This window comes from Rhinolophus sinicus, chromosome 15, assembly GCF_057876585.1.
Source record: "Rhinolophus sinicus isolate RSI-liver-muscle chromosome 15, RSI-T2T, whole genome shotgun sequence".
Lineage (NCBI taxonomy): Eukaryota > Metazoa > Chordata > Mammalia > Chiroptera > Rhinolophidae > Rhinolophus > Rhinolophus sinicus.
Window position 1 is genome coordinate 86659790 of NC_142515.1, and position 14052 is coordinate 86673841.

The window sequence follows — 14052 nt, forward strand, 5'->3', positions numbered from 1 at the left end:
GGCTGCCCCTCTCCCCTACCCCACCACCCAACTAAGCTTGGCAGGCCTCAAAGCAAATGGTGATGCTGGGGCTACAACTGTGACTGCAACCATGGTCCTCACCCAACATGAGGGCTTCAAGGTAGTGGCTCAGGTTGGTCTGCAATCATGGCAGACTTCCCAGAGGAGGTGGCACAGGCTGAAAGTGAAAAGTGCAAAAGAGACCAGGCAGCTGGGAGGCCAGGGCTGAGGGCACACAGAGGGTCCATGCAGGTGTGAGCTGTTCATTGTCCCTGGCCCCTGGCGGCTACTTAGGTCACGAAAAAGGTCCTAGCATGTTGCTGCTTGTGAAGGAAGTTGGTAAACAGCAGAAAATGTCCCAAAACAACCGTGCATACACCAGGAGACTCATAGCCTGCCACCTCCCCCTAAACCTTGGAAAAGATCATTTGGCAAATATTGATGGAACACGTGCAGTGCGCTAGGCACTGTCCTAGCCACCAGGGATACAGCCATGAACAAAACAGACCCACCCCTGCTGGGGCTGAGGTTCCATCTGAATATGTAATCCGGACGTGGTGGCCTCAGCGACTGCCCCCAGTCCACCAGCCGTTGCTCCCCACGGGGATGGGAAGGTCTTAGGGCAGCAGTAAGAGCCTGTTCATTCCTCGAATCCCCAATTAGGACCGCCAGCGCTCACTGTGGCTGGAGAAGTCAGGCACCTGAAGGTGCCCACGTGGATTTGGGGTCATGCTCTGAACACCTAACCGGACGCTAAACACAGGACCTTGCATCCAGGTTTCTCGTAAATGGTGCCATCACTGTGGTTCGAGGGGGCGGCTAAATGGCGGACTTTTGCTGGAGATAGGGGTAGGATCAGTGCGTGGACGGCAGGTTCGGGAACCTGCGGGGCTGGCGTGCGCATGCGCCTCCTTCCGGAGGAGGCCCCACGCACTCCGGCCCCGCCCCACTTCCGTGCGGCCCCCTGCACCGAGGAACAGCGAGGAGTGCGTTGGTAGCACCATGCCCCCACTGGAAGCGATCCGCTACTCGAGGGGCTCACTGCAGATCCTCGACCAACTGCTGCTGCCCCAGCAGAGGCGCTACGAGGGGGTCGGCTCGGTGCGCCAGGCCTGGGAAGCCATCCGCGCCATGAAGGTGCGGCGCAGCTGCAGGGCTGAGGGTAGGAAGCGCCTGCACTTGGCGCCCCTGACGACCGGATCCCTCCCCTTCAGGTACGCGGTGCCCCGGCCATAGCGCTCGTGGGCTGCCTCAGCCTCGCCGTGGAACTGCAGGCGGGCGCCGGGGGACCGGGACTCGCCGCGCTCGTGGCCTTCGTGCGCGACGCGCTGAGCTTCTTAGTCACCGCCCGGCCCACCGCGGTCAACATGGCCCGCGCCGCCCGCGACCTGGCCGACGCGGCAGCCCGGGAGGCCGAGCGAGAGGGTGCCACGGAGGAGGCGGTCCGGGAGAGGTAGGGTTCTTGGTGCCAGGCACTGCTCAGTGGAGGCTAACTCATTTTTTGCGCACAGCGACCCGTTTTACAGATGGGAAACAGGCAAGGAGCGCTTAGCCAGAGGCCACACAAGCAGGACTGGGAGTTGAGCCCAGACAGCCCAGCTCCTAGGTGCTTGAACTCCTTTGACTGTGCCTCTCCTGAACATGCCCAGGCCCCCCTTCCTCTCCCCTGGCTCCCTTGGAGGTCTTTGTCAGTGCTACCTCGCGTTCTTCTGGTTTTTGCTTTGAGGAATTTTCTTACCTGCCCTCTTCTTTTCCCATTTTCCCCCTCCACTCTAGCTACACCATTGCGCTCATGTTCCTTGACCCCTCCCAGCTTCCTCCTGCCTCAGGGCCTTTGTACATGCCATTTCTGCAAGCCAGGTATCCACAGATGTCCTCTCCTTCAGGTTTCAGGTTTCTGTCTTCCCCAGCCCCCATATGTTACACCCCCATTCCCCTAACTCTGCTGCCTTTTCCTTCCCCATATTATCTGCTCATCGTTTGCCTCCCACACTCCAGTGTCAGCTCCACAGGGGCAGAGATGTTGGCCTTGTTCACTGCTGTGCCCCCCAGCACTTCCCACACAGGAGGTGCTCTGTTAACCTGTTGCATGAGTGAATGGAGTGACAGGTGGCAATACCAGAAGAGTCCAGGCCTCACAGCTGTGAGAGGCTTTCAGCAAGGGAGCTGGGCAGGAAGAAGGGGCTAGCCCAGGCTCTGAGGCCTGGTGGCTGCTGCTGAGAGCCCCTTATGGTCCCAGAGTGATCTGCTATGCTGAGGACATGCTGGAGAAAGACCTCAAGGATAATCGGAGCATTGGGGACCTGGGAGCTCAACACCTCCTGGAGCGAGCAGCCCCCAAGGGTGGCAAGGTGACCGTGCTGACCCACTGTAACACTGGTGCACTGGCCACTGCTGGCTATGGCACAGCCCTGGGTGAGTGGGCATCCATGGGGATGCGGGAGGGCCACTTTTAGATGCAAGAGAAAGAAACTCAAATCACTTTTCCTACCCCTGAAAAAGTGGGAATTGATTAGTTCTTGTACAGAAACGCTTCAGGTATGGCTGAATCCAGGGGTTCAAATAGCATCAGGACTCATCTATTTCTGTTCCTAAGCTCTGCCCTCCTGCTCACACTCCATGAGTTGGCAGAGGGTCTGCCAGTATTCAGATAAGGAAGAATAAAGCCAGGGGTCTTACGCAACAGTGCCACAAAATTCTCTTTGTGTCTTAGGGCCTCTGATGGAATCACCTGCCCATCCAAGATCAATCACTCTATGGGCCTGGCCTGCGTGGGCAGAGTGTAGGCAGGATGTGGACTCTAAGAGGACGGGGCAGAGAGTGAGCCCCAAGGAAAGACGAGTACCCGTGACCAGGAGAGGAGGGGGGGACTGGGTGTTGGGGCTCAAGGCAGCAGATTCCACCTGATCCTAATTTCTCCAGATTTCCCTACCTGCCTGGGTCCCACCTTGGGACCTGAGAACTGAGGCCCTGATGGCAAGACTTTCATCCATTTACTCAACAAATATTTAGTAGGCACTTACTGTATACCCCACTATTCGTGCATAGATTCCTTCATTCACTCAGTAAACATTTATCAAGCACCTACTGTGTGCCAGGCACAGTCCTAGATGCTGGGTACCCAGCAGTGAATACAGTAAACAAAATCTCAGCCATCGGGACAGGAAACTAGGAGGAATAGACAAAAGCAAGTCAGTAAATATGTATGACGCATTCAAAGGTGATAAGTGCAGAGGAGGGAGAACAGGAAAGACGTCAGAGGTGTGGGGGTCGCTATGTGAGATGGAGGGGTCAGGAAGGACTCACCGAGAAGGTGTTTTCTAAGCACACATGTATCAGGCAGAGGGAACAGCCACAGCAAGGTCCCCCGGGGTGGCAAGCCTTTGGAGATCTGTGCCCCTAACCAGTGGGCAACCCTGCCCGACTGTCCCTTTCTGTCTCACCCTGGCCTTCTGCTGATGGGTGGGGCTCTACAGGTGTGATCCGCTCACTGCACAACCTTGGCCGCCTGGAGCTTGCCTTCTGCACAGAGACCCGGCCCTACAACCAGGGGGCCCGGCTGACGGCGTTCGAGCTGGTCTACGAGCAGATCCCTGCCACCCTCATTGCTGACAGCATGGCAGCAGCTGCTATGGCCCACCGGGGCGTGTCAGGTCAGTAGGTGGGGTGCCAACAGGCAGGGTTCCAGGCATCCAGAGCCAGGTGCTGACCCCCGACATCTTGCTCCCCAGCTGTCATTGTGGGAGCTGACCGCGTAGTTGCCAACGGTGACACAGCGAACAAGGTGGGCACTTACCAGCTGGCCATTGCTGCCAAGCACCATGGCATTCCCTTCTATGTGGCCGCCCCCAGCTCCTCATGTGACCTCCATCTAGAGTCGGGCCAGCAGATCATCATCGAGGAGCGCCCAGGCCAGGAGCTGACTGACATCAATGGAGTCAGGATTGCAGCGCCTGGTAAGCCATCGCTTAGGGGGAGGAGCAGGCCCCACAGTATCTGGGCACCTCCAGGTAGATACTCCAGTCCCTCCACCGGGCTGGATGTCATCAGCCTCCTGGGGCAGAGGCAGCTCCTTGGAGTGGAAACATCTTGGAGGTCAAATTCAAGGTCAGAATTCCAAACTCGTGAGTTGGAAAAACTTGAGCAAATTTTTTGCCATTCTCCACCTCGGTTTTCTTACCTGAAGAAGAAATAAGAAAAAAGAAGAGGAAGAGGAAATAAGAATAATGTTCAGCCAAGTGCCTATGAAGAGACACATACTGTGTTTTCCCTGAAAATAAGACCTAGCTGGACAGTCAACTCTAATGCCTCTTTTGGAGCAAAAATTAATATAAGATCGGGTATTATATCACATTATACTATATTATGTTACATTATAAAGACCCGTTTATATTATATTATATTATATTATATTATATTATATTATATTATATTATATTATATTATACCCGGTCTTATTTTACTACAAGACCAGGTCTTATATTAATTTTTGCTCCAAAAGACTCATTAGAGCTGATTGTCCAGCTCGGTCTTATTTTTGGGGAAACAAGGTATTTCTCAGCTTCTCCCTGCTTCCTGGCTTTGTAGCTATGGGCAGGTTGCCTAAGTTCTCTCATCCCTAAGAACCCCAATATTCCTATCTGTAAGATGGGCTGTTATTATGACTTGCCTCTTAAACCCCAGGGCCTTCAGTGAATTAACCCACGTGACATGGAGAACAGGCCTGACCCTCAGTTAGCACCCATTAACAATGATAATTGAAAACCTTTTTTTAAAAGGACTGGTTAAGCACTGAAAATACTATAGGGCCACCACCCCATAGTCCAAGTATGGAGTCAGAGTAAAAATAACTATACAACTAGGCAGAGAGAAGTCCTGATATTCTGTTGTGATTCCTTATAGCTTTTTAAAAATAGATGCATTAATTCTGATTTTTTTTTTCTCATTGTTTTTTTGGTACCTCTACTTTCCTAGAGGCGTAATTAGCACGGTCATAATCCATAAGACTCTGGAAAGCAGAGTTGACCACCCACCACCCCCCCAAAAAATAAAAATAAAACTGGGGCAGCAGGACATAAGCGACACAGGCGAGGTATAGTCTGTGGCCTGACACTCTGCCTCGCAGCTGTGAGAGATTCCCAGTAGTGGTCACAGGAATGCACACCCCAGGAAAATGAGTCTTCTGACTTTTCCAAGAGTAGCCTTATATTTTTTAACACGTTACGTACGGATCACGAGAATCTTCGTTTTTTTCTGAGCCATGCGTTAGGGACGGATAACGAGAATTCTCGTTTTTACTGTTGACTCTTTTTACTTTGCACATTTTATTGAATTATTTGTGTTTCGTTAATAATAAAGGAAGCTGCTTTCTGCAGTATCACACCAGGAGGGATTACTAACATCATAGGTGACTAAATCCTAAAAAATTCCATAGAAAAATAATAAATGACATAGAAGCATTTACGCTTTAAAGAGAAGAGTGCATTTTAAAGTAGTTTCTTTTAAAAACTGCCGGAACAGAGGGGTATGAGGGATTTAAACAACGTGTTTAACGTACGCAACGTGTTAACATCTGAAATCTCCCACCTTTTGAAAGCTGGCAGCTAATCCAGTGGTCTTAAAAAACTGTGAGCCAGAGAAAACAGTTATAGGCCACCAGTTTGCAGCCTCTTGTGTAAGTTGTGATCTACACTCAGTAAATCATTCAGCAAATGTTTTTGAGCACCTGATTGATGCTAAGTGCTGGGATGCAAGATTGAAAAAAGACACAAAAGTCCCTGCCCTCGTGGAGCTGATATTTGGGTCAGGGAGACAGACAATGAACACGATAACCAACACAATTATAGAATGAGGTAAGGGCTGAGGAGAAGTGAGGCAAACAAGTATCTGTGCAGGGGGTTCAGACAGGATGATCAGAGAAGTCCTCACTGAGAAGGTGACATTTGAGCAAAGACCTAAAGTAAAGAAAGCATTGAGTCATGTGCATATCTGAGGGAGAGCATGTAGGCAGAGGGCACAGGACATGCAAAGTTCCCTGAGGTGGATTCTTGGAAATTCTTAAAGAGATCTTTGAAGCAGGCAGAAGTGGGGTAATTGTATATTAGACTTCAAAACCTTCTTGGACAGCAACAATACAGGCGTGGTATGTAGGGAGAGGTCTAAACTTGTTACTGGGTGCCAAAGTCCATGCTTTCATGCACTTTTGGGGTTAGTATCCCCAGATTCTCAAGGATTCCGTAATTCTAAGAACCACCATGGGAGGGGACAGGTGACAACAGCTTGAGAACTTTCACAAAGCCAAATACCTGCATTCTTGCCTCCCCTCTTTCCCCTGCAGGAATTGGGGTTTGGAATCCTGCCTTCGATGTCACCCCCCATGACCTCATCACCGGTGGCATCATCACAGAGCTGGGCGTCTTTGCCCCCAAAGAACTCCGGGCAGCCTTAAGCACCACCGTCTCCTGAGGGTGGGACCCTAGATGGAGAAGTAACCAACCTGGCTCTCCATATCCTACCCTACCCCCACCCCTAGGTTTTATAATAAAACTTATTGAAAGGCCTGCCCCAAAGCTGACCTTCTTCCCACAACCACACTTCTTCCTACAGCAGGGAGAGCAGACTTTGCATGGCTCGGAAGAGCCCAGCCGCTGGAGCTAGGCTGCTCAAGTTCATATCCCAGCTCTGCCACTTTTTCTGCTGTGTGATTTTTGCCAAGTCACTTCACCTCTCCATACTTTGGTTTCTTCATTTATAAAATGGGGTCAATACTAGTATCACCCTCATAGGTTGCTCTCAGAACTGGAACTAGGGTTATACCTCAGGTGCATATTTTTAAAGGAGACACCAAAAAGCTCAGTAACCAAGGTTAAAAATAGTTTCAATATTTTTTTAAAATCATAATTAATGCAAAAAAATTCATGACGAACAAAATACCAAGCTATTAAATAGGATGGAATCCTACATTTACATACCTTGACCTTACCTCACCCAGGATACCAGCCCTTGTTCCAATAAAACTTTATTTCCAACATTAGGCTGCCAGTCTACAGGCTGTAGTTTGACGATTTGATTTTTTTCTAAAACGCTATCGGATGACAGAATTCTGGGCCCCCTTACATTTTGCACCAGTAGGTGCCTCACTCACCTCACCCTTGTCCTAAACTGAATTTTGTGTACAAAGAGCATAAAACAGTATACGTTTTGCAAAACAAATGAGCGCGCAGTAAATCTTAGCTTTTTATAATCTTTCCTTCGAATATTATGCGCGACGCTGCCTATAATCACCCACTCTTGTGGGGAGCCGTCCCTTAAACCCTTCGCCATGGTGTTTCCCGTGAGCGCTTGCGCCCTCCAGCCTCCATGTATCCCATCGTGCCTTGCGCCTTTCCGGCTGCAGCTGTTCACAGCTCCGCCCCTTCCTGCGTGTAGTCGATCATGGCGCAGGGGCAGCGCAAGTTCCAAGCGCGGAAGCCGGTGAAGAGCAAGACCGCGGCGGCTTCGGAGCGGAACCGGGCCCCGAGGAAAGGAGGTAAAAAGCGCTCCGGAGGCTGCGAGGTGGGCGAGGTGGGCCCGGGACTCCCCGACCTCATGCGAGCGCCTCTTTCCCCAGGTCGTGTTATCGCCCCCAAGAAGGCGCGCGTTGTGCAGCAGCGAAAGCTCAAGAAGGTAAGTGGGGGCGTGCGAGGGGCGAGGGACGGAGTTAGGGGGCCGGTGTGGGGAACCAGAGATGGAACCTAGCGACAGCGGGGAACCGGGGATGGAGCCTGGAACCGGCGGAGGGACCAGGGATGGAGCTAAGCCGGACAGGAGCTAAGGGTAGGGAGCCTGGAGGTCTACGGAGGGTTCCAGGGATGACGCCTGGAAATGGAGAGGGGCCTGGAGAACTCTCGGCTCCCTGAGCTTCGGTTTCCTCCCGTGTGCAGTTGATACAGGAGCATCATATATTCAGCGGGCCTCGTAGAAGCAAGACCTGGCCCGCAAAACGTATTTAACACACTTTAGCTGCTTTGGCTGTTACTGTTTTTTTAATAGAACTCGGGAGGGGAGGTGACATAGGAAAGGAGTTTTTTAATAGAACTCGGGAGGGGAGGTGACATAGGAAAACCCCAGCTTTGCAAGAAGGCAGTTCAGGGTGCAAATCGCAGCTCCATTGATGGCTAATATTTGTTCACCCTGAGCCTCTTACCTATGAAATATAGTGATGGCACCTTTCCCTAGAGTGGCAAGGATTCATTGCCATAGGGCACCTGTAAAGCGCTGAGAACAGCACAGGGCGCAAATAAATGTTAGCTAAGTTGGTTATTGTCATTTTTGTGGTTGTATTTTAAGTGCAGCTTTTTTATATAGGTGGGTAGGGTTGAGCTTATGAGGAAGTTACAGAAAATTAAAACTAGTTTTCAGTCAGATCTGAGTTCGAATTGTATTCCACACTAACTAGTGTGTAATCTGTGTAAATTGTTCAGTTTCCCCAGAGCCTTGGTTTTATCAGAACTTTGTGCCCAGCAGCCTGCTTACCTCCTTCTGGGAACAGGAAGGGGGGCTGTCTCATGAGCATCTCAGATTGGGCATGTCCGAAACCAAGCTTCTGATCCTCTCCTCTCCCTCCCTGATGTGACCAAGTTATACGAGTAGTCTCTGTTCAGGAACACTGTGTCCTGAATTTCAAAATATTTGGGGTCATCCTTGATTCCCTACTTTCTCTCACATCCAGATAGGATCCCATCCTTTTTGCCTTTAGGATTAATCTGGAATCCACCCACTTCCCATTTCCCAGACCCACCGCTCCCCTGGCCCCACCCCCTTGTCTTGCACCTGCAGCCACATCCTCCCTATCGCCTGCCTCCCCCCACCCAGCCCCCATAGCAGCCAGAGGGCGCCTGTGAGCACTTCAAGTCAGATCATCTTCCTTCTCTGCCCAGAACTCGATGGCTCCCACCTCACTCAGGAAAAACCTAAGTCCTCCACAAGGCCCTGCACACTTTGCCCATCACCTCCTTGTCCTCGTCTCCTCACACTCTCCCCCTTGCTCCCTCTAGCCTCACTGGCCCTTTAATTGCTCCTTGTCCCACCTCAGAACTTTTGCACAGTTTCCTCTGCCCGGGTTCTTCACCCAGAAATTCTCTTGACTCCCTTCCTCCAAGCCAAGTCTAACTGCAAGTGTTGCTTCTGAACAGCTGCCCTGTATGGGAGCCACACAGCCCCACCCCCACTCACTAGCCCTTATTTTCTTTTCTCCGTAGCAGCATTTAACATTTATCATCATTTAATAGTTTATCATAATGTGTCATTGGCATTTGTATTGTCCCCACCTATGCACTGAGTGTCAGCTCTGTGAGGGCAGGGATTTTTCTGTGTCATGTTTGCTGTAATGTCCCCTGCGCCCAGGCATGTGATGATGGTCATGGTGCTCCTGGTCACTGGAACTTATACGGACAGGGCAAGGAGGTGGTTTGGGGAATATGATTAAACTACTGGTTTTGGACCCAAACACACTTAGCTTCCAATCCCTGTACTTGAACTTGTTCACATCTCTGTCTCTCAGAGCCCCAGTTCACCATGTGCAAAGCAGAGATGACATGGGACTGGAGGAGCTGTCTGCCTGGAGGCTGAGATCAGAGGCTCTGGGCATGCCAGGTTCCAGTTTCCCAAACGTGGTTTGGGAACCCTGGGCAAGTGCCTTCTAGGAGCCTCCGTTTCCCCATCTGTGAAATAGGGGTGAGCAGAAGTTTAGAAGCTGAGGTCCAGAGATGAGAAGGGGTTTTTTTGTATGTAATATCCCAAAGATTGCAAGACAAAAGCAGGACTAAACCCCAGCCACCAGAGTCTCAGGTGCTGTTTCAGGGGTAGTTGCTGATCTAGCCCCAAGTCAGGCCCTCCTTCACTCCCTCCACCTCAAATCCCAGTCTCATTGCCCCGCGGTTGCCCCCTCAGGACCTGGAAGTCGGGATCCGGAAGAAGATTGAACATGACGTGGTCATGAAAGCCAGCACGAGCCTGCCCAAGAAGCTGGCACTGGTGAAGGCCCCCACCAAGAAGAAGGAGGCAGCCTCTTCCTCCTCCACCAAGACACCTTCCTAAAAACTCGGCCCAGCGGAGGCCATCACTGCAGCCCCCGCCTCCGTGCTCAGATCTCTGCAGGTGACTCCATGGGCAGCACCGTGGACAGGAGCCCTGCTCCGGAGAGCCTTGGGTTGCGGCTCGAACATCTGGGTAGGGGGGTGGCCTTGCTTGTGAGCAGGCAACCAGCACATCTATAGCGCGTGGGTCGGTTTCCCTGGGTTGTGAGAACTCAGCAGTGGCCCCGAGAACAAGTTCAACTCCCCAGTTCCTGTGTCCACTGGTTTACCCTGGAGCAATAAACCTCGCTTTGCATTGCTCCTGCAGTCACGTGCTCCTGTGAGCAGGCCAGTGCTGGGGCCACAGGCCAAGTGAACTAAGCCGGTCAGCCCCAGCAATTTCTACAGAAGACCAGCCACATGCAGGCTTTACCTCCCTCCCACCGGGTGATTTCCACCAACCTCCTCACTTACCTGCACACCCTACCCAGACATGCCCAGGTCACCCCTTCTGCCAGGGACAAGCCAGGTGACATCGGGAACCATTTTCCATCCATAGGACAGAGAAGTGTTGACACCACCTGGTAGGGTCACAGTGCTGATTAAACCAGAATGCACTTATGAACTGCTCGGTGCCATCTTGATCTACGAGTATAAAAAGGTCACAACATCTAGTGTTTTCCTTTCGCTGCCTGTGGACCAGGCATTGTTTTAGTGCTTACCACCCATCACTTCATCCCAGGTTGGGGTGTTAACTGCAGATCCAGGACGTGAACCCACCACTGGCTGAGTCCCAGTGCTCGCAGCTGACCATCCCCAGCCTGTCTTCCCACACCAAGATTCTCTCCTGCTCCATCCTGGGTGTTCCCTCCCGAAAATTGTCACTCTGGTCTGCTGGACTGGGCGCTGCCTGTGGAGTCAGCCGGGAGCTCCAGCCTAGTGACCTTCCTTCCCTGTGTCGGGGATGAGGGGCAGGTCACAGTTCAGGTACCAGGCTGGACCCAGGGAAACTCCAAACTGGAAAGTCGCCATCAAATTCAGGCTCTGCTGCCATAATTCCCGATTTTTTCAAGATGTCAATTAGGATTTTTGTGTTTATGAAATTGCTCTCCTTGCTTGCTTGGTTTTTGTCTTTGTAATTAAAATTCACGTATAAAATTGATATTTAAAAGTGTACAGTTCAGTGGCATTTAGTACATTTCACAGTGTTTTGTGACCACCTCTAGTTCCAAACTATCACCTGAAAGATGACCCTGTCCTCATTAGCTGTCACTCCCCATTCGCCCTTTCCCCATTGTCTGGCGACCAGTGATCTGATTTCTGTCTCTCTCAGGTGTTTGTTGAGTGAAAGAATGAATTGCTTCTGCAGGGAAAATTTTGCTTTTCAGTGACTCACCATCATTCAGTGTATCGGCTGTACAATACACCCTCCCAGGCTGTCTGATTCATAGCATTAGCATTTTCTTTGACCAATTTTACAGCTCTGTAAATTGTAAGCAGCTGATAGCAATACCCAACCACTCTTATCTGTAGATTTGCAAATTCCAGCCATTTCAACAGTTCCATTAACAGCCCTCCTCCCATGGTAAAACCAATTTGCCTCCATATGTGTAACATTTCACATCTGCCTGATCCCACATGAGTTCAATAAAAATTTGAACACATGTTCATCTTTCTATGTCTGTGAGAGTAGATTTCACCCTCTAAGTGAAACTGTCTGGCATCTTGTAAGGGCACGGCCAGTACAAGGTGAACTTGGGGTGTCTTCTGGCTTCTCCCTCAGCCACCAGGAGCTGCCTCAATCCCAGCCAATCCTACTGGCCATTTCCAGGCCAAAGTTTCCCATAAATTGCCTGGCTCTCTTTGTCCCTCTGACGCCTGTCCTTTGAGGAGGACCCCAGGGGCAAAGAAAGGCATTCAGGTGTGACAGGTATGGGGTCTGGAATGTCAACCCACCCGTTCCCCCATTACCCCACCCCTTGGGGCTCCCCAAACAGCCACATTTTTCCCTGAGGCCACTGCCCTGCGTGACTTCCCTCTATCCTTTCACCTGTCCACAAACCCCATTAATGCTGGAGCCAAGGGCCCCACACTGGAAAACTCCACACCTTGCATTCTATGCCAGTTTCTGCCTCTTCCTGTCTCAGCAAGTCCCTTCACCTCTCTTGACTCTGTTTCTGTATCTGTTAAATGGGGATCTAACATCCCTCCCTCTGGAGAATTTGGGAGCCTGAGGGCCAGGGGATTGGCAGATATGATTATGAGCTGCCCTTGTGTCCTGGGGGGCAGGAGGGAGCCCAAGTCCCACCTCTAGGCCTGTCCTCTCTGCCTGTCCCCTTGGGCTTCCCCCCAGGGACAGGGTAATCATTACATGTGGCTTTTCAGACAGTTATTACTCCCCAAGCCTTTTCCTCTCCTGCCTCGACCTTCCCCCTCTGCTCGGAATGCCCATTTGTCCTGGCAGGACCTTGACACTTTGCCCATGAACTTGTGTTCCAAAAGAAAAGAAATGTAAGAAGCAAATCTTTCCAGCTGGGCCCGCCAGAGGGGCTGTGGGGACCAGGAAGCAAAACTGCCTTGGCTGGTTTCCTGCCTGAGTCAACAGGGAAATGGGGGTGCTGCAGGGGGCTGGCAGAGGGAAAGAGCCTCGAAAAGTTAGAATGTGGGTGGCCACAGAGCTTGGGAGCTTTGTCCCCCCTCAGCTGAGTCTCTAGCGTTGCCCCATTTCCCGTGAGTCTTAAGAACACGAGAGTTTTGGGTCAGGAGCTGTGGATGCCTAGACAGTGAGCTCACGGCGGGATGGCGGGATAAATGTGGCTTCTATTTCCCTGATGCTCCAACTTGCTGGCTGCACTGGGAGAGGGGGCCACTAGGGTAGCTGGAACCCCCCTCCCAACCTCTCCTTGTAAGTGTTTCTAGGAAGAGAGCAGGCTTGAAACAGGCCTAGAGACTTCATCCTGGGGGCACACCCATCTTCCCAAGGTCCTTTCTGACCTCATACATTCTCCCTGATCAGAGATCCTTTCTGTGGCCTTGAGCAACTTTCTGACCCTATCTGGGCCTCATTCCCCTTATCTGTAAAATTAGGGGATCAGAATAGAATCTTGGTGTATCCCAAACTCTGTGCATTTGATCCCCAGCCCATGTGACAGTACCAGCCCACCCACCCAGGCTTGAATGCTGGCCCTACCCTTTCCTGCTACGGACCTTGGGCAAGTCACCTGAACTTTCTATACCTCAGTTTTCTCATTCATGAGATGGGGATGATGACAATATTAGTATCTGTTGTTAGAGAATAAAATAAAACATCCTCACCCTGTGATAACATTCTTTATTTCTCCTAAACATCCTCTTTTCCGCTGGCCAGGAGTGAGCTCTCCGATTCAGCATGTTGGACTCCTACTGAAGCATCCTCAGGAACAGGGATCTGGGCTTAGCGGACACACAGCCGTGTCCCAGATGCTGAAGGGGGCCGCTGGGAAAAGCCCGACCCTGGGTCCTGTTTGCAACGGGAGCACCTCAAACATGTGATTTGAGGAAGTCCTTCCTGCCTCTCCCCCACCTCAATTACTCCTCCCCGTGGGTCTTTTTCTTGAGTCCTTTGCAAGAAAGGAACACTCTAATAAGTCTAGGGTTTCCCAATCTGGGTGAGCTCAGGCAAGGACTCCATTTCTCCAAGCCTCAGTTTCCTTATCTGAGAAATGGAGACAACATCCCCACTTTGCAGGTCTGTTAGAAGGCTTAAATGTGATATATCTAAACAGCTAGAGCAGGCAGTACACTGTTATTGTTTCTGTTGTCATTATGGCAGGCTCTAGAAATTACAATGCAAGTCACATATGTAACTTTAAATGTCCTGATACCACATAGAATGGAGTAGTATAGAATAGAATGGAGGAAAATAGAATGCAATAATAAAATAAACAGGTGGGACTAATTTCAATCATGTATTTTATTTAACCCAGATTTACCTAAAATATCATTTCAACGTCTAATC

General features: G+C 50.9%; 2 protein-coding genes across 2 annotated transcripts; both read left to right on the forward strand.

The window, feature by feature from the left end:
* Positions 1 to 114: 114 nt before the first annotated feature.
* MRI1 (methylthioribose-1-phosphate isomerase 1) lies at positions 115 to 6563 on the forward strand. The gene is made up of 6 exons (XM_019746150.3): positions 115 to 1137; positions 1215 to 1453; positions 2240 to 2415; positions 3477 to 3653; positions 3732 to 3956; positions 6338 to 6563. The coding sequence occupies exons 1-6, from the start codon at positions 1003 to 1005 to the stop codon at positions 6463 to 6465; spliced, it is 1080 nt and encodes a 359-aa protein (XP_019601709.1). The 5' UTR covers positions 115 to 1002; the 3' UTR covers positions 6466 to 6563.
* A 506-nt stretch (positions 6564 to 7069) lies between these two features.
* Positions 7070 to 11217, forward strand: C15H19orf53 (chromosome 15 C19orf53 homolog). The gene is made up of 3 exons (XM_019746170.3): positions 7070 to 7528; positions 7610 to 7665; positions 9931 to 11217. Exons 1-3 carry the CDS (start codon positions 7435 to 7437, stop codon positions 10075 to 10077), a joined length of 297 nt encoding a protein of 98 aa, XP_019601729.1. The 5' UTR covers positions 7070 to 7434; the 3' UTR covers positions 10078 to 11217.
* The last annotated feature ends 2835 nt before the right edge of the window (positions 11218 to 14052 follow it).